Source organism: Monocercomonoides exilis (genome assembly GCF_001643675.1).
Source record: "Monocercomonoides exilis strain PA203 chromosome Unknown scaffold58-502437, whole genome shotgun sequence".
Taxonomy (NCBI): domain Eukaryota; phylum Preaxostyla; order Oxymonadida; family Polymastigidae; genus Monocercomonoides; species Monocercomonoides exilis.
This window is the reverse complement of record NW_027150603.1, coordinates 107,244-127,437: the sequence shown is the minus strand read 5'-3', so window position 1 is coordinate 127,437 and position 20,194 is coordinate 107,244. Positions and strand designations below refer to the sequence as shown.

General features: G+C 33.4%; 4 protein-coding genes across 4 annotated transcripts; 2 read left to right on the top strand and 2 right to left on the bottom strand.

The window, feature by feature from the left end:
- Positions 1-355: 355 nt before the first annotated feature.
- MONOS_6005 (uncharacterized protein) lies at positions 356-724 on the top strand (the record flags this gene model as incomplete). The annotated part of the gene is made up of 1 exon (XM_067876204.1): positions 356-724. One exon carries the CDS (start codon positions 356-358, stop codon positions 722-724), a length of 369 nt encoding a protein of 122 aa, XP_067719849.1.
- A 3,638-nt stretch (positions 725-4,362) lies between these two features.
- MONOS_6004 (uncharacterized protein) lies at positions 4,363-8,107 on the top strand (the record flags this gene model as incomplete). The annotated part of the gene is made up of 4 exons (XM_067876203.1): positions 4,363-6,973; positions 7,058-7,255; positions 7,488-7,859; positions 7,917-8,107. 4 exons carry the CDS (start codon positions 4,363-4,365, stop codon positions 8,105-8,107), a joined length of 3,372 nt encoding a protein of 1,123 aa, XP_067719848.1.
- Positions 8,108-13,239: 5,132 nt separating this feature from the next.
- Positions 13,240-13,785, bottom strand: MONOS_6003 (uncharacterized protein; the record flags this gene model as incomplete). The annotated part of the gene is made up of 1 exon (XM_067876202.1): positions 13,240-13,785. One exon carries the CDS (start codon positions 13,783-13,785, stop codon positions 13,240-13,242), a length of 546 nt encoding a protein of 181 aa, XP_067719847.1.
- An 81-nt stretch (positions 13,786-13,866) lies between these two features.
- On the bottom strand, positions 13,867-14,984 carry MONOS_6002 (uncharacterized protein; the record flags this gene model as incomplete). Its single annotated transcript, XM_067876201.1, has 3 exons — positions 13,867-14,259; positions 14,646-14,713; positions 14,828-14,984. The coding sequence occupies 3 exons, from the start codon at positions 14,982-14,984 to the stop codon at positions 13,867-13,869; spliced, it is 618 nt and encodes a 205-aa protein (XP_067719846.1).
- Positions 14,985-20,194: the final 5,210 nt, after the last annotated feature.

Genomic DNA, 20,194 nt, shown 5'->3' with positions numbered 1-20,194 from the left:
CAGTCGCAGAATCGTATGTCCATTTATTTTTTCTTTGTCTTTTTTTCCTTATTTCCTTTCATTTTTTCATTCATTCTCTCTTTTGTCGTAATTTCATAATGTTCTTTCTCTTTTTCTTAAATAAAGCCTCTCTCTTTCTTATCATTTCACGCATCTTCTTTATTTTCGTTATCATTTCTTTCTTTCTTTTCATACCACATCCCCGTAAAATCTCTTATGCCAACTTCTTTTCAAAGAAAAACTTTTTCTTCCTTTCGCCTTTGCTTCTATATCCATAAGCATCTGCATTCTCAGTAATTTTTTCCTTATTCTTTGAATTTTTAAACTCTTCTGTTTCTAACACGCCTTTTCTTCTATGCTAATTCAACACCCAGCGAAGATGATGCTGCTCACCAAAAATGTGTTGGCAGAGGCAGATTGGGTGAATGAGATGCACCCGTCGTTGGAGGCAGTCTGTTGGCTTTACTGTTCTGAGTTGATGCTTGTGATGGTGCAGTTTGTGAGTAAGAGGGAGAGGAGACAGGTGAACGAGGGAAGAGAGGACACAGCTGGCGGGGGTGGAAGTGGAGGTGATGTGGGTGATGTTGGAAGAGTTGAGGATGAGGGGTGTTGTGAGGGAGGTGAGGTGGAAGATGCTGGGGCTGTTGAGAATGAGACTGGTGATTGCTGTGTGGTTGAGGGCGAGGGAGCCAGCAGTGAGGAAGAAGAGGGGTGCTGTGATTGAATTGGAGGTTGTTCCGGTGATGGTGGTTGTGTTGAGGTTGAGGGAAGGGGAGTTACCGGAGAGGTGGGAGAGGATGGGGGTGATGGGGTTTGTGGAGTTGTGGGCGATGGCGAGGGCAGAGACTGTGAGGGAGCCCTGAGTCTGTTGGAAGAGGGCAGACGAGGCAGATGGATCTGGAGAAGAAGATGTTGATGATGATGACAAGGATGAAAATGAAGAAAATGATGATGTTGATTGTGATGATTGTGAATGCGAGTTTTGTGGTTGGGGAATGCCACTGGAGGCGATGGTGGTGGCATCTGTTCCGTTTCCAGTGATTTTCGTGTCAACCGCGCTGAAGGTTAGTGTTTGAAGAGGAACAAATGTTGAGCTAAGGAGAGTGAGGGAAGCATCTTTGAAAAAATCAAACCCATAGAGGGAATACTCGATGGCGGCACATGTGCTTTGCTGTGTTTTGCCACAGGCATCAGCATCAGTTCCATTGCTGGCAACGATTTTGTTCTGGTTGATGATTGGAAGCTAACCATTGTACACAGTGTTATCAGCTGTTCCTGCATTCCACACTCTTTGTGTTGGAGTTGTTGAACCACATTGCCGGAATGGGGATTGAGTAATAACACTTTCGTAAAAGAACACATCGTTTCCCCTTCCATTTGTTGCTGTGTTGCTATCAAAGAAGCAGAAAGAAATGAATTTGACTCCATTCATCCAGGAAAAAGGAGGATAAAAACACATTGCGGAACCTCCATATGTCGAAGAGGCAGTCAATTTGTTATTGACAAATTGGCAATCATCAATCAAAAACTGAGTTGGATTGTTTCCTGGGGGATTTGAAAATGTTAGAGAACCAGCAGAATTACCACCAGAATTTGAAATGCACTTGCATTTGGAAAACAGAAATTGAAAATTTGAAGGATCATTTCCTAGAGCAAAATACCAACCAGTTCCACACCAATCTGTTATTGAGCAACTTTCCACTCTATTATCCAAAAATGAATAAACAGAATTTGATTGTGGATTGTAAACGAACACTGCTCCTCCATGCTTCGCTTGACAAATTGTGAAATTGGATTTTGAAATATCAATTTTTAACATAACATTGCAATACAACGCTCCTCCATGATCACTGGTTGAGCAATTGAAAAATGAGCAGGAAGTGATTGTGAGATTCGCATTTGCGCAAATAACTTTAAGTGCTCCACATCAATCATTTCCGTCATTTGTATTTAACCACGTGCACCATTCAAATTTGTTGCTGTCCAGTCCGAATGAAGTGAATCTTCCTGGCGTTTCTCTTTTATTTTCTGATCCTTCGTTTTCCACAGGATTATTTGCTGAAGATTGTGTTTGGCGGAAGAAAGAGATGCTGAAGGCAGTGAAAAAAGTGTCGGAGCTGTAAATTGAAGGAAGACAGAACTGTTGATGATGGTTTGAGCGTGCAGGAATAGAAATCTGTTAATTTAGACGAGAGTAAATAAATAGATGAGATCGTCGAAATTCTTTTTGCACTTAGGAGTAATCCTGAGGATAGAGAGTGTTATAAATGTGGGATATCCAAAGGAAAAATGTTTATAGAATTTGGAACTGTAAGAAAAATGTGAAATCGGATAAATAATTAGATGAATATCGAAAAAGTTAAATTTGTTAAAAATTGAAATGTTTAATACTCAAAACGAAATCTTGAAAAATAACCACATATACCTTTTTCATTCAGTTTTTTATATATTTCACGTAAATTATTGAAGGTATTGTTTATCAACTAGGCGAAAAATGAAAAACAATATTGTTTGTAAATTTCTGTTGCTTAAATCGAAAAAAGCAGTAAATACCAAGTGAGGACTGATCAAAATGGAACAGAAGTTGTTGGTGCTACGGTTTTACAGAAACAACCTTCAATTGCGAAGAAATAAACAATAAGTTTTCAGAAGCTTTTATGATTTGTATATTGGGAAAAATGAATTTTTAATTGTTAAAACAATATATACTTGCATTATATAACTCACGTTTTCGATAACATAAGTTGGTAAAGCATTTGAAACGAATTATCGAATTGTTCTTTTTTTCGAAGAAGATTATTGAAAGATCGATTTTTTTTCAAAAAAGAATCGAAAAAAAACTTTCGTATTTTATATCAATCTTTCACGCGAATAATCTAACACAATCATTTTTATGTTTAGAACATTTTATTCAAAATTAGATGAAGATTTTTAAAATAAGCAAGTCAATTCAAATAAACAGGGGTTATTTTAAATTACCCCCAAATTTTTGAATTATTTTTTTCGATATGAATAATTTGATCCAATCTGCGGTATGATGCCACTTTAAGGGTACCAAAAATATTAGAAATAAGCTTAATGAAAAGGCTAAATGTTTTCGAGTGAACTTTCATCAACACTCTTTGGTGTTGACTATATGTTTTATATATCTTTTTTCTTTTTTAAAGCTTTCGTTCTCAAAAACAACTGTCCCCTAATTGAAATTATTTAATTAGTTTTTTGAAAAATAAATTAAACAACAACAAAAAGACATTTTTAGGTTTTTAAATTTGAATTTTAGTGCTATTTGCAATTGTTAGGGTTGCTAAAAACTCAATTCAAGCATTGAAATGAGAATAGAAAAAAGCCTCATGAAAGTTATTATGTGAATAAAAAACCATTCGATCATTTTAAGTTTTGATCAATAGGTTATTATTCACCTAATGTATATGTATTATCTTATCATTGCATTTTTTTGCTTTTTATTCATGGATTTAACGAAAAAATTGGGTACCCTTAAGGTTGCATCTTTCCCAATCTGCTACGTATCTATTTAGTCAAATTTTTGTTCTGCGTTTGTCATTTCATATGGCTTTTGCGTGCATTTCAGAAAATGGTTCACCTTGTGTTTTATTAAAATTATCAAAAAGAACTGATTTGAATCATCCATCATCTTTATTCACGACTTTTCAAAATCATAAAGTTTGATGTTTTCTTTTCTTTTCTTTTCTATTTTTCTTTTCTTTTTTTCTTTTCTTTTCTTTTTTTTCTTTCTTCTTCTTCTTCTTTTTTTTTTTGAGTTTGTTTCAAGAAATATTTCCGTTCCAAGAATTGTAATGATTTTTTAATATTGAATAATGAATATATTGAAATATTTATCATCTGAAATTATTTTATTAATCCTTGAATTCACAATTCGAATTATAAATAGCATTCAGAGCAAAAAAATTAATTATGGTTCAGTTGAAAATTATTATTACATATAATTTTTCCGATCAAATATTGATGGTTTTACTATTTATTCTATGTTCTTTGTATTGCAGTGTTCATTGTGTTGCAAATAAGAAAATTGTGGAAGCAATGACAGAATTGCCTCGTTTTGGTTCACACATCAACCCAAGATTCTCCCCATTTACTCAGTATTTTTCAAAAGAAAACAAATCAAGTTTATTCATTTATGGAGGAACAACAAGGAAAGATGTTTCTCTTTCAGATGCGTATGTTATTAATTTTAATCCTTTGAACATAAAGCGTCAACAAATACACATAAAGAGCAAAAAGCCGTTGGTGAAGAATTTTGCTCAATTTAGAATAAACAATTCATTTTTTATCTGGGGTGGATGGGAAGAATCTGGCTTATCAAATACTCTATGGTCATTTGAAATGAGTTCATGCACTTGGAAGGAAATGGAAGAGGGCGAGGCAATTCCTGAAGCGAGACATTCAATGGCATATGCTTCAAACTGTGACAAACTTTACATTTTTGGAGGTATCAGTGCTTCTGGATTTCTTAATGATGTCTGGGAATTCAATGCTCAAACGAACAAATGGAGAGAATTGAAAATAGCCTCAAGTGGAGAAGGTCCAAAACCCTGTAGTTGGGCAGGAATGCTTGTTTCCAATGGATATGCAGTTGTTTATGGAGGAGACACAGGAAACAGCACAGACACAAAGCTCAGAATGTTCAGAACAAAAATCGATGATATTGATCCTGTTTGGGAAGAGGTGAAAATAACTGATAGATATGGGAATGACAGTAATGTTCCAGAATCCAGATCCAATTATGGACATTCAACATTCATTTCTTATGATGGAGCATATTCATATATTTTTGGTGGTTGTCCTATCAACAAAATAAGAAATGAATTCAATTCATTGCTAATTCTTGACTGTAGCCAAGTGATAAAAAGTGGGAGTGGAACATTAACAGCAAGATTCAAAACAATAAAACCCAATGAAACAAACAAGACTGGAGAAAAAGATTTGTTTCGGGTTGATAGTGGATGTGCAACAGACAAAGATGGAAATCTGTTTATTTTTGGAGGAAGAACACAACCAGGGATTAATTCAGATCTTATTGTTGTTTTGAAAGAAGACTTGAAGTTTGGTCAAACAGAAGAGGAAATGAATTCTTCAGAAGCAATCAAACGCAGAAAAGAATTCCGAAAGAAGATTCTTTATGGAGAACATCAGGATTCAAAATTCAGAAATAGTGAAATGGAAAAGATTTCTACAGTACCAAAAACATTTATTAATTCAAATGAAAGTGATTCCCCGTTTGTTTCTGTGCAGCCAATAAAAGGCTTTGCACCTTCTCCTCGTTTGAATCCTATTATCGTACATAAGAAGGAAGGATTTTTTGTGTATGGAGGACGAGATCCAATTTCAGGTGAAATATTTGATGATGTTTATGTGTACGATATAGAGAAAGATAAATGGAGTGAAAAATCTTCAGATACTTCTTCAGAAACTCCTCCAGCAAGAGAATTGTCAGCATTTTGTATGAATAATAAGCGCTTTCTGCTCTTTGGAGGTTTAGGTCCAGACGTGAAAACAGGAAAAGTTCAACCATCAAACGAATTATGGGAATTTTCTTTTATCGATTCAACGTGGAAACAATTGGGGAAAGATTCACAGACACAACCATATCCTGTTTTTGGAGCCTCTGCTTCAATTTTCATGGACTATTTAATTGTTTTGGGTGGAGAGTTATCTGATGGAACGTTGAACAAAAATATTTTTGTATTCACATTTAGCACAGAAACGTGGGAAATTTTATATGAACTTGGTGTGAAAGCATTAAGGCCAACCCTTTTGATTATGAATATGAATTTATCTCGTTTTTCAAAAGAAAATATCATAAATCAAAATTTACTGGATTATGAAATTGCGACTTCAAAGCTTGGGACCAAAATTATTCAAAATTCATCACATCATTCAAAATCTCAAAACTCAAAATTCTGTCAAGATAATCATGGAGACAATTCAGAAATAAGGCCTGTTCTTGTGTCAACAGGTGGTCAAGATGGAACACAGCCTTTTATCTCATATTATCTTTTTGATATTTACAACAATTTTGAGAAAATTGATTACGTCAGTCAAATTAATCATTCAAATTTAATGATAATGAACATGACTAACAAATCATGGATTAAATCTGAATGCGAAGAAAATGACAAAGAGTTTATTTTCCATCATGTTGATGGGATGGCATTGCCAATGAGAAATAGAGTTCTCATGTTTGGTGGCGAAAAAGGAAAACATGCAATGGATTCATTCAAGATAATTGAATTTGATGAGTTCGGAAAAGCTAACGTAACAGAAGATGACGGTGCCGCTCTGGGAGGAAAATTTCATCTTGATATTGTGGAAGCGGGATGCACAGTTTTTGAAAGAAGTATTTTTTGCTTTGGTGGAAGAGAAGTGAATAAAGATGGGACAATTATTCCTGGGGCAGTTGACAAATTTCGTTTTTTCAATCTAACAAATGTTTTTCCATGTTCCCAAGGAACAAAAGAAAGTGATGGAAAATGTGTGAAATGCAAAGTTGGCGAATATTCAGATTTTCTCAATAAAGCAGGATGCTTAAAATGTCCTCCTGGAACACATGACCATGAAGAAGATGCATATGCATTTGGATGCAAGGCAGTTCCAAAAGGTTATTTTACGAATGAATCAGGATTAGATGATTATGAGAATTGCTCAGATGATTATTCGTGTCCAATAGGTTCAGCGGCCGAGAATAAAGGTTATGAAAATAAAACCATTCTTTCTCAGCCATCTTCGTTGGAGCATAACAAGTTTGAATCATTGATAAAAGGATGTATGATAGCCATTCCGGTAGGTGTTGGTGTCTTGATTGCAATATTGCTTTTATTCTTCCCAACAAAAGCCCATTTATTCAAATTGGACAGATTCTCAGATAAATATGTTGACACAATTGATCCTGTAACTCATTCCTCTGTCAAGTACATCAGAAAAACCACGTTGGGTGGTTTATTATCAATAATTGGCATTTCACTTGTTTTTGGGTTTGCCCTCCAAATTTTCATCGATTTCTTCTTTTTCAATATTGAAGAGACAAAAACTTTCATGGACTCTTCAATGGATGATGCAACTAGAGAAAATTCTATGTTTGAAAACAAAAAAGTTTTAGTGGAGGTAACATTAATTGATTATGCTGGAAGTTGTGTTGAGGGCGCTGGTTTTTCTACTGAAATAAGTGGACCTTGTTCAGAAAAACTTGGAATTGGAAAAGGACAAAATAATCCATTTCGTATGAACGTTTTTATTCTTTTTTTTCAATTTATTTTATTGTTTAGATTATTACGACAATTCTATTTCGAGCAGTTCAAACGAAGAAATAGTCAACCATTATTGTTCTCAAAAGCCTTCAGATAGGAAATATTATCCAGAAACACATTTATGCACAATAACATTTCAAGAGCAAAAAATGAGCAAACAACTCACGCAAGGTTCTCTGAATTATGTATCATTTCATTCAATAGAGAAAGGTGCATCTTGTCGTGCAATTAAAGTGTTAGCTCGTGTCGATTCCGCAATTCCAGAACTGAAGAAATCAAGAAATAAGCAAAATCAAACTTCGAGTCTTGAACAAGTTTATGTGAATGACTACGGCAGTGCACTTGGTGGACCAATCTCAACGAATGTTACGATTGAACTCTTCCATTCTGTTTTTTATAAAAGAAATGTTATTCAATCATTTAATTCAGGAAATGGTCATCTTGTTAATAAAATGTCCTTTGACGTCGGTTCAACAGCCGATGAAACAAATCTTGATGATTGTTTTGGATTCGGAATGAACATTATCTTCAAACTAGACAAAACTTCTTTGATAACACACCACACTACCAAAGTGAGTTTGATGATGCTCTTTTCATCTCTTGGAGGAACGTTTGTTTATTTGGGTTTTGTAGGAAATATTTTGCCAATTGTTGAAACATTTTTAAACATCAACTGGCCATGCGGAAGGAAAGTAAAGAAAAAGCTTGACTATGTTTTCCAGGATTCTCTGAAGAAAAAAGAGAGAAAATCTGTTCAAAAAAAGTATATTGAAGAAATGAATGAATCATTAGATAATTCACTCATTGACACTTCTTCATTGTGAATCGAAAGAGTTTTTTTTCACAAATATGTTTTTTCGAAGTTTTTTTAAATGCAATCACGTTTTGATCAAATAAAATAACAAAGCTGGGTTTTAAATACAAATAAGAATGTATTTGTTCCATAGAGTTATTTGAAGAACCTGTGACAATAATGAAAAAAAAAGAAGGGTGAATGCACGACATAATACATTGAACCAAACAAATTTATGTTGAAGCTTTGATTATCACATGTTGTTTTCATATGTTTTTTTTCATCGAACTGTTTTCGGAAACATAAGAATGATATATAGGTTTATTTTCTTTATTATTTTTTCTTAAGTATTTTTTATTTATTGTGCAATTTAAGAATAGAAATACAAACAAACAAATTTTTAAAAGACGATAAAAGGTGGACAACTATATTTTATTCTGGTCCATATTCAGAATGCTCTGCTCCATTGCTAACTTCCATAGTATCCTCAGAAATTTCTTTGTTTTCTTCAGCTCAAAAAAGCGCATCACCTTCATCATCTTCTTCTTTGTGGTCTTTCTTCTCTTCTTTAACATATTAACCCACTTTTGGTTGTCACATTTCCTTTTCTGTGAAACTGAATATTAATCGTTTTCTTTTTTGAAACATAAAAGTGAAAAATAATTATCAACGAGTAACTCTTTCAGGCCAGTGAATGGTAAATCTCTTTGAAATTGTCTCCAAAAATCATCAATCTTATAAATACATGTTTCGCTAACAGGGCCTTTGATGTGATATTTACTACAAACTGTTTTGTGACCATTACCGAAATCACTGAGAGGTGAGAAGGCTCTCCATTCATTTCTGTGAATCATTGTTCCTTGAAAGATATTTGCTTGAATGATTGATAGCAATGTGTCTTTTTTTTAAATAATGGACTCTGATGATTAAAAAGCTTCCATTATTTACATACTCAGTTTTTTGCACAGCTGCAAATAGCCAGATCTGCTTCTTTCATCTGCCTTAATGATATTTTTTTCTGTTCAAGATTGCTTCGTCAATCTCGACAATTGTATTTTTACCTCCAATTGGCTTTAACGATGATGCTGAGCTCTGTGCCAATGCTTCTGTTTCAATGGAATCGTAAAAACCCACTGTGCTTCTTCGTTCACCAAGAAGTGAAGAATTTTAAATAATGAAGCTCCTTATCCATTTGAAAAGGAAAATGAAATGCATATTTAATCTTGACCTCAAAATTTTTTCTCAACCTTTTTTTTTTGAAACTTTCTGATGCCTTTTTTTAGCTCAGCATAGGTTTGAAACAAAAGATTAATAAATAAACTTATTTATCACAATTATTTACAACTTTCTGTTATTTTATTTTTTGAAAATTTTATGTTCATAAAAATTGTTATTATTTTTTTATTTAAGTACCCAGATCAAAGACTTGCTGGCCTTGAAGCTAATATTTCATTCCGAACGTTTTGAAGCCACAATATCATAATTCCACATTCCAATATTATTATTTTTGCTTGTTTTTAACATTTTCAATTTAATTTTTGACCTTTTTTCCTCATTTTACGATTTTTGCATAAAACACGGTTTTCTGAATAAATATGAATTTGTGTTTATTTTTAAGCACATTAAAATAAAAAACTTTGTGTTATTTATTGCATATTTTTGTTTTATTCTGAAATGGGGGAAAATATGGCACTTCAAGCGTTTTCAGTGAAAAAATTTGCAACTGAAAACGAATGACTTCAATGCATGAGAAATGAGTTTTGAGAATTTTTTATTTAACGGTATTGAGTTTATAATATAAAATACTCATTATTGAAGTTTTTTTATGATTTTTTTGAAAAATGAAGTGAAATATTTTTAAAAACCAAGATTCTGTTAAAACTTTTCACAAAATAATACATGTTTATATCATTAACGAAATGTTGCAAAGAAGATTGCATCAAAAATCGATAGTCAAACAAATTTGAGGAAGATATTGAATTACAATTGTTATAAAGGGTTATTGAAAAACATTAGGGACGAACTTTTTTGTTTTTTGAATTTTGTTCCATTCTTCACTTCAAATATTTTTTTCATTTTTCAAAATTTTCTTCTTTTTTTAACGCGGGAATGAAAGATATATTATGATAAGGTTGTGGAAAAAGAATGGAACAAATCGTTGTTTTTTTCATAAATGCAAGAATTTTGCCCCATTAGATTACAATTAGAGAGCACCTATGAAATTATGGTATATTCACTGAATCAATTAAGATTCTCGAAGAATAAAGAAAGATACTGAAATAGTGAAATGTTAAAAAACAGTCTCAGGCAATTTCAAAATCATCAATGAAAAACAGTCACAGAGGATAATTTATCAGCAAAAAAAATTGAAAATCAAATTTAAAGTTTCAGTGTGTTTGCCATTTCTTTTTTACGTGAATTAATTTGAAAACCTCTTGTTTTTTGAAAAGAGAAAAGAAATTGTTGCAATTTTAATAATTTCATTTTTGTATGCGAATATATGTTTGCTTATGATTAATATTTTTCAGTTTTTAATAACGATTGTTCAAAGCATCTCATTTTGGAATTTGTGAATAGGAAATTCTCAAAAAGGCTATTCTTTTGTTTTTCAGAAAAAAACATCAAAAGAGAGCTGGATGCGAAGGTGAAATTGGCAGATGGGAAGTGCAAATATTTTGTATTCAATTGGAACAGTTGATAAAAACAATTTCGATTTTAAAGCATTTGGACAAAAATGAAACGAAGAATGTCTTTAATTGGACAGCTTATGGAAAGAAAAAATGAGGAAATATATTTTTGATGAGGAAAGAAAACGACAACGTGGAAAGTTGGATATTTATGGAGACTAAAGGATTATGGAAAAATGAGCACTGGGAAACAATGGAAAAGGAGAATGGAAGCATTGGAGGTTGGACAATCTTCTGTATTTTCAATAGGAGGGGTGTATGTGTTCTTTTAAAGAATTTTTATAATCGATGCATAATTATTTTTTATTTTTTTTAGCAAATCATATTTCTCACAGACAGCAGCACTTTTAAATTGAGCGCTATTTTCAGTGACAATTCATTTTAAGTTGCATTTTTGTGGGTGATGAGTTTTCTTCTCATTTTTCTTCCATCTCTTCATTGATGATATATTTTCAACTTGGCTGATGGAAAGAAGGCCTTCTTCTTATTTGAGAATTTGTTGTTTAAATGACCATCAAATTCTCATGTTGCAACTTAGAATGAGTTTTCCATTTTTGTGATTCAAATAGCAAACATCTGTGTTCAACTGTTTTCCACTATTTCCTTTTTTTCTATTGTATTCGTTGGCTAATGAAAATTAAACCAGAGAGAAGTGCCTTTTATTTTTTATCACACACCAATGCAACTCTACTGTCCTTGATTCGCCTTTAGGCAAGAAAGCCAACTTTCTTTTGTTCAATTTTTTCGGTTTTTTTGTAATTGTTTTTTCAACTTTCAAAGCGTCCAACTGTTTGACTATGGAAATGATGAGTTTTCCACTTACTCCTCTTTTTTGTTCTCTTCTTCTTCATCTTCTTCTCATCCTCCTCTTCAACTCCATCTGAAGTGCCTTCGGCTGCTTCATCAACATCCACTTTTGAGCCTTGATCTGCACATGTTATACCAAATCCAGGTGGTTTGAGAAGCATGTGTGTTGGAGAGGGAATTTGAATAATCGTGAGGGAGGGTAACTTGGATGAGAAAACTGGAAAGCTGAATATATTAACAAACGACTGCTCAAAAATGCTTGATTCAATTGGTTTGCAACTTTTGTTTTGAAGTATTTCAACGTTGTTGTCTGTATTTTATTGCAATACAACACATTTTTCTGGTTTTTTTTCCACTCAAAAAAATCTGCTTTCATTCATTATTATTATTTTATTTCGACAAATTTCATTTCGTATATTGCTCCGATAGCTGCTTCGAACAAGTGAAATACGACAGTACTATTAACCAACCAGCATTTAGAAGCAGCAACAGCAGCACGCATTTTGTTTTCAAACGCAGCGCATCCAAATTATGTGTGCTGAGATGCGATGATAAGGCTTGTTATGTCAAAGCAGCCGACATTTCATTCATTGTGGAAGCAGTGAATCCGCTGTACTGGAAGTTGATGAAAGATAAATTCAGGGAACTGAAAAGGCTTCGGAAAAAATTTTCAAATCGATATATTCCGGAGAAACTGAAAAAAGGAGATGGAAGCGAATGGAAACTGAGTACAAGAACTTTGAAGGCATCGATGATGCTGAAGATGATTGCAATGAACGAGGACGATTTATTTGCGGATCTTAGAGAGAACAATTGTTAAAACAGGCGAAAATGACAGAAAGTTTTTATTTGTGTGTAAATGCATAAAAAATTCAAATATTTTTAATTTTTTTGGACATTAATATCTTCAACAAATTCATTCAAACTCTTATCATATATTATTTTCTCATTTGCTGATTGATTTATAATTGAAATAGCTCACAAGCTGATGAACACCTTCAAAGAAACGGAGAAGCGCTTGAGGACAAGCAATGTTCATGAATGCACTAAAGAAGAGAGAGCAAATATTTTATTCTTTGGAATGCAAAGTTCACTTCAGCATAATCATCCACTTCACTCAAAGCAACTTCATTTCAAATAATTTTCATGGTATTATTTGTTTTGGTGTTATCATCAGTGATTTTTTGTCAGTATTAACCTTTGAAATATGACAAATCCAATCACTAACGAAACTTTTCAAAGGATAATGATTATAGAAAAGACATCTACATGTTGAACAAAAAATATCCACACATCAAAAAATATATTTTTTTATATTCCATGTGCTTGAATTGGAGTATGGATCACAAAAAACATCGTTCATTCAATTTAAATGAAAACAATTCAATTGATGCAATAAATAAAACAATACACTTTAGAACAAAATCTCCTGCATAACGATGGTAAACATAAAAACAACCAAGAAAGTTTTAATGAAAATGGAACAAACTTAAAGCTGACCATAATTAACAATCAGATTTATTTAAGCTCTAATGCGTAACAAGCCTTAAAGACCAGCCTTTGTAAAGTCTTCTTTCTCTAGTGCAATTTTCACAAGTCCACTTCCAAGCCCAGCCAGCTTCCCCAGCTCCGTCCCTCTTGCCGCAGCCCCATTCTCTACATACACCCGCTATTCCATCCTTTTCTTGTCTTCCCAGCCCAGCACTGAAATTAACGCACAGCGCAACATCTGCACAGCTCCCGTTTCCAGTGCTCGCGTAGCTGTCCGCACGGCAAGCTCCACCGATGACTCGTACGCAGCAAATCCCACAACCCCCGCAACGAGATGCCCGGCCAGCTGGAACAGAACACCGCACTTCCCCTCAAAGTCAAACGTGATGTTGTGCTCCTGGCAGTTCGAAAAGAACTGTCCGTGCGGCTCACTCGACAGCTCCAGTTGATTGAACGGCTGCACAATCACAAAGCTGCGTGTCGCCTCCGGAGAGAACCAGGCACACGCTTGTGCAAAGGTTTCATTAGAACCATACGCCTGTTGAGGAGACGTTCCATGCGCACCTGCTGCCTGGTGCTGCGAGGCCGACCTGTGTGCTCCGCTCGAACATCCCTGAGGCCGAGCACAGGCAGAATGCGCAGAATCAGAGGAAGGAGCACGTACATGCAAAGCGGTGGTGCCGGCGCGGCGCGGAAGGAGGTAGTTTCCAGACGCTTTCTCCATGCCTTGACACAGAAAATTCAGCACTCACAGGAACGCTAATGAAGATACCAGCGACTCCCATTCGTCCACAAGGACACAATATTAAACACTAAACACCCCTATCATCCCTTTCCCGTGGCACACTTGCCCAATTGCATACGTCGCATCCCGCAGAGCGATCGACGGCACACTTTCCTGCGGCACAACCGCCCCTATCGCAACAAACTCGTCCATCCTCTCTCTCTGCCTGTCCGAGCTCAAATGCAACGATACTCCATCCGATACCAAACATCCGCCCCCACCTATACCCACACCCTTTTCTCTTCTCTTCTTTCTCCTAACAAACAGCCCCTCCTCAATAAACGTGACGCTCATCGTCCCATCTTGCTGTATCATCCCTTCCACAACCGGCTTCCCCACAATCCGCTCCCGCTCGGCACACAGCTCCACCAGCTCCACCGTCACCGTCATCGTCACCAGATAGTCCTGCCAGCTCTAAAACATACTCTCGTTAACCAGCGTCAAACACTCCAGGTGCGCAGGAACAATCAGAAGCGATTCCACATCCAGAATCTACCCTTCTTCCTCTTCCTCTTCCTTTTCCTCTTCCTTCTCCAAATCAATCGTGCTGCCTTTTCCCACTGACTCCTCATTTGTGGCAAAACCATTCATCGAAATTTACACCTGGTCCTCATCTTTTCCCACTCCATCTGAACATCAATTTGAAGTTTCATTCAAATAGCACATCTGCTGCTTTAACCGCAGCCTTTCTCTCCTCTGCTCCTGAAATCTCCTGTTGAATGCCATTGGATGAAGAAGAACTGCACACTTCAGATTTCACTGAATGCAACTTGTCCACCTCAGCCTCTGTCTTCACAAACCTCAGCCAAGCCAGGCCAAGCGCCTCCACAACCAGAGGCGCCATCGCTTCTTCCAGCTTCTTCAGATTCTTTTAGGTTTGATTTTGACGAACTCCCTTGTTTCTGCAGGATACCCGCCTTTCTCCTCATTCCCATCATCTCCCTCTCACTTCCATCTTCTCCCTTTTCTTCTCCCTCTTAACCTCTCCTTTCTCCTTCCTCTGCCTCTTCCCACTCCTCAAACACAGCCAGCGCGATCGCTGCTGGAGACAGAACCACATCCTCCGTCCTCAGCCCCGCATCCTTCAACCACATCACCTCAATCTCCTCCACTTCGCACACTGCAACACCTTGCTCCATCACCTTTTCGCTTTGTTTCGTCTCTCAGCACGCATCTACTACGGAGATTCAGACACCAGATGTGCAATTACGAACGAAATCCGCAGCAGACCAGGCACATTTTTGTTTCGTAGAAAATAATAATTCACTTCCACAGCCCTAAGCTCTGCTTCTTTTTGATTCAATATCCATCAAAACTGACATTTTCACAAAAGTGCAATCACAAGTTGAGCGAAAAAGCATCTTTGAGAACTTCTAATTGTTCTGTAACATAACACTTTTGATTAAAAGAGTGCGATTTATCACAGTGTTACCTTAACATTGCTTCTCGAGCTCATTGTGATGGCTTCTTTTGACTTGTGAAAATTCCACATGCATCCGGCTGAGAAATCTTCTAAGGAATTTGATAATGTTCATCATTCCTTCCCATGAGAATGAAGCAGTCATTATTGACAATCTTTGGGTATGAAGTGTGAGATGAAGTGTAGAATATTTATCCTCCGATATCGATGCATCTGACCTACCCCTTTTCTTTGCATCTGAAACAGCGAAAAGAAGAGGTTTGTTGCGTTTAGCGAAGAAGAAGGGGAAGAGGAAGAGAAAGATTATGAAGAAGATGAAGAATTTGAAAATTCCAAAAGAAGAGGCGATTCATGAGATGATTTTTCTGCAAGACTCTTTTTTGAGATAAATCTTCATAAAGGACAGAAGCTCCATCGGAAGCATAAACACGACATCCATATTTGGATCAGAAAAGTCGACCAACCAAAAATTCCCTCCTAAATCGGAGAAAGCGCAAAAGGAACAGGGGTTTTTCATGTGAAAAGTTGAAATGTGAAGAGGTTATGTAGGTAATGAAGGAATTACCGCTTGGCGCCAATACCATATGAATCAAATGACAGTGAAATGAAAAGATCAATCACTGAAACAGAGAATGTTGTGATTGTTGCTTTCTTCCCATTCTGGTGATACTGGAAAAATAAACTTTCATTTTATCTCATTTCACATTTCTTTGTTTTCACTATTGACACATAGGAAATTGGACAATATTTTCGTTGATAGATCATATCCCACAAACTATTCTTCACAAAACTTTTCAAAAACAATTTTCAAACTTTTTGAATTTTTTGTAACGAATAAAATCGAAAATAAGTTTATTAGAGTGGATTTTTTATTTTTCATCGTGTTTTAAAGAATCAAATTTTTGATCTTTTGTGGGAAATGATCAAAATTTATAAATGTTCAATAACATTTGAACAAAGAATGAACCACACGAAAAATATGGATTGTTTTGTTCAACTTTGTGAAATCCTTTCAAATATGCAATATATATTTTTATGACGAGTCGTGCATAAAAAGCTTGAAAGTCCATATTTTCCCACAAATGAAAAAGAATTGAACAAGAATTTGAAGCGAAATGGTAGAACATTTGTAAATTTTGATCTGAAAATTGTTCGTCATATGCAAATGTTTTGTTGTCTTTTCTTTGAGATATCATTTCATTTCAAATTTGTTTTTATTTCATTTCATTAAATTTTAAAACAAATGGATGCATGTCTCTGAAATCGTGTTTTTTTAAAAAAATATATAAATGAGAAAAAATGTTAAAAAAACAAGTTGAGAAAGTTTGAAGCAACAAATCATTCAAAAAAGAAACGATGTATTATGATATAAAAGCTTAAAACTTTTTATAAAAAATATTCACTGGAAAAGCAGCTAGTCAATGATCAAAACAAAAAATTATTACAATCCTCGATCTTTTTGAAAAACATGAAATATTGGAAAAAAAATTTAGGAAAAGAAAAGAAATATATAACAAACATTTTTTTTTCCTAACAGGCTTGTGCATAGCTGCAGACAAGGCAAAAAAGAAAAGGGTCGTGACAAAGAAAAAAGGTCAAGATGAAATCATAGCCTACCTTTGAAAATTTAGGAAATTTTGTTTTTGGACTATCTCATAATTCAAATGATAGAAGGCTTATTGTATTATCGCATTTTTCGCACGCTCCATTTTTTGTTATTGGAATTTCGATTATTAAGAACAATTTCCTGAATAAATATTCTGCACTCTTTGTATTTTTGATTTTACACTTCATTTCTCAATCATTCGCAAGTATCATTTGTGTTTGGAAATAATTCGTTCAAGTAGCTTATTTTGAATTTGTGATTTTCAATTATCATTCAGAAAAAATTTCAAAAAACATTTGGGGGAAAATACGATCTTTCAAGCTTTTTTTGCACAAAGCATTGAAAAAATCGTTTCACTCATAACTTTATTTCGCTTTCTCAGATATCAAAATTTATTTGAATTTATTATCCTTTAACAGGCATCATTGATATATTAATAAATTGTTTTGTGACAACTCACTAAAGTCAAAAAACGGACTTATTTTTATTGTGCTTTTTGATCTCTAAAAGTCACGAAAAGTGCATAATTTTTCAATGAAAATGCTTGTGTCAAAATATTTTGCACCATTTAAGTCAAAAATTTCGATCAATATTATATTTTTAGTAAATAATTTTCGATTTTATGGATCCGATTGAAAAGTTTCTGCAAAAGAGTTATCTGAACAAACCATATAAACTATTTGAAATATAATGAAAATCATCTGCTTTGAAAAGTGCATAACTGTCCCATGTTGTGCACTTAGCTATTATAAAAATGATTTCAAAAAAAAAAAAAAATCGAAACATGTTTCATTTTTAACACAAATAATTATTTTAATTAGAAAAAAAATTATTTCTCGAAAATAAGCAAAACCGGTATTTATTGAAGGAATAGCATGTGATTTGTTTTTCAAATTCTCTTATATGACATACCAAACCGAAAAAAAACCACATCGGTTTTTGTACGACTTTTTGTGACAATATCCGATTGTGATAATATACGATGCTGTTAAACACAGAAAAAAATAAAAATCGATCAATTAATTAATTAATTTTTGGTCAAATTATTGGTATTTGAAAATTCTTCATTAAAACGCATTTTTCACTTGCGAAATCAATTTTTTCATTAATACACTTTATTTAGACTTTTTTAAACATAATTTTGAAAAATTAAAAAATCGAAAATTTTGATCAAAAAATCGATATTTCATTGAAAAAATCACACACAATGAAACAAAATGTGATTGTATATTTTCAGCCCTGTGATTATATGTGATGGAAGACGAATGAAAAACAAGCAAAAAATGTTGTTGCATCGAAAAATGTGGCAATAACTGATATTTTCAATATTCAATGTGATAATATCCGGTTTAGACTGTTTTCAAAAATGTACTCTTTTTCAGAAAAATCTCATTATCCTTGAAATCGGATAATTATTAAATTATTTCACCTCACATTATTGGATTCCAAGTGACACAATTATTATATGGGACAAAATATTTGACTTCAGGCATTTTCATTGAAGAATTATGCACTTTTCATTAACTTTTTGTATCAAAAAACTCAATAAAAATGTGTCCATTTCTTGAAATTCGTGTAATGTTGAAAAAGTTTATGTTTTGATTAAAACGATGCCTGTTTACAGTAATGAAAATCTATTTTATTTTGAAATCTGAGAAAGCGATCAAATGTTATAAGTGAAACAATTTTTTCATCCTTTGTGCATAAAAAGCTCGAAAGTCCGTATTTTCCCCCATATGTTATTTATATTTAAACATATTCAGAAGATCGATGAAACACAAATGAAGAATTCTGAAGGAAAATTAATTAATTTTTCAATCAAAAAAAGTTTTTATTTTTAACATCTTGTTTTGATATAAATAATATGTGTGTGATAAATTTTGTATTTAAAACCTTTTTCGTAGTGTTGATTTTTTCAAACATTGTTTGTCATTGAAAAGAAGTTTTAAATTCGAGTGCTGCATTAATTGCAATTGTTTTCAAAAATGACTGGTCCAGTTAAAATGAACAAGAAGATGTTATTATTAAGCCTTTTCACCTTTCCATGTTCTAAATTTTCATTCAGGGGAAATTTTCAAACCTGAAATTTTTAATGAATAAATATGATTTCAAAAATTATCACCCATATTATGATTGTGTTTCTTGGAATCCAATAATGTGAGGTGAAATAATTTAATAATTATCCGATTTCAAGGATAATGAGATTTTTCTGAAAAAGAGTACATTTTTGAAAACAGTCTAAACCGGATATTATCACATTGAATATTGAAAATATCAGTTATTGCCACATTTTTCGATGCAACAACATTTTTTGCTTGTTTTTCATTCGTCTTCCATCACATATAATCACAGGGCTGAAAATATACAATCACATTTTGTTTCATTGTGTGTGATTTTTTCAATGAAATATCGATTTTTTGATCAAAATTTTCGATTTTTTAATTTTTCAAAATTATGTTTAAAAAAGTCTAAATAAAGTGTATTAATGAAAAAATTGATTTCGCAAGTGAAAAATGCGTTTTAATGAAGAATTTTCAAATACCAATAATTTGACCAAAAATTAATTAATTAATTGATCGATTTTTATTTTTTTCTGTGTTTAACAGCATCGTATATTATCACAATCGGATATTGTCACAAAAAGTCGTACAAAACCCAAATTGATTTTTTCACGGGTTTCACTGTTTATTAACAAGTGATATTAATAGGGGTTCAATATCTCATTCTTTTTGTTAATATTGGGGAAAATATGAACTTTCAAGCTTTTTATGCACAAAGCATGAAAAAATTGTTTCACTTATAACATAATTTGACTTTATCAGATTTCAAAATAAATTCGATTTTCAAAACAATAAACAAACATCATTGATGAAATAACAAAATGCTCTGAAACCTTATAAGAATAAAAAAATAGAAACCCATTTAAATAGAATTTTTTGTTCACAAAAAGTTCATCGAAGATGCTTATTTTTTCTTAAAAAATGCTTGAAGTCAAATATTTTGTCCCATATTGAAAAAACATAATATTTTTATCACTTTCCAATATTCAGCCAAAAAGTTATTTTTCACAAAAAATATTAAAAAAAAATACTCAACTTTTAAAAATTAAGAATAAAAAGTTTAACAACTTGGAATAATAAATGGCGTAAAACTGCATTTAGACATTTCTGAATTATGATCACTCGCTTGGTTATTAATCAAAACACAAGCGTTTTGATTACAGAGAAAACATTTATTTCACTTCCTTCTCTTATATTTATGAGAGCGCCACGTTATGGGTTAGTCACGATCGCTGATCAAAAAGAAGAATGTCGACTATTTTC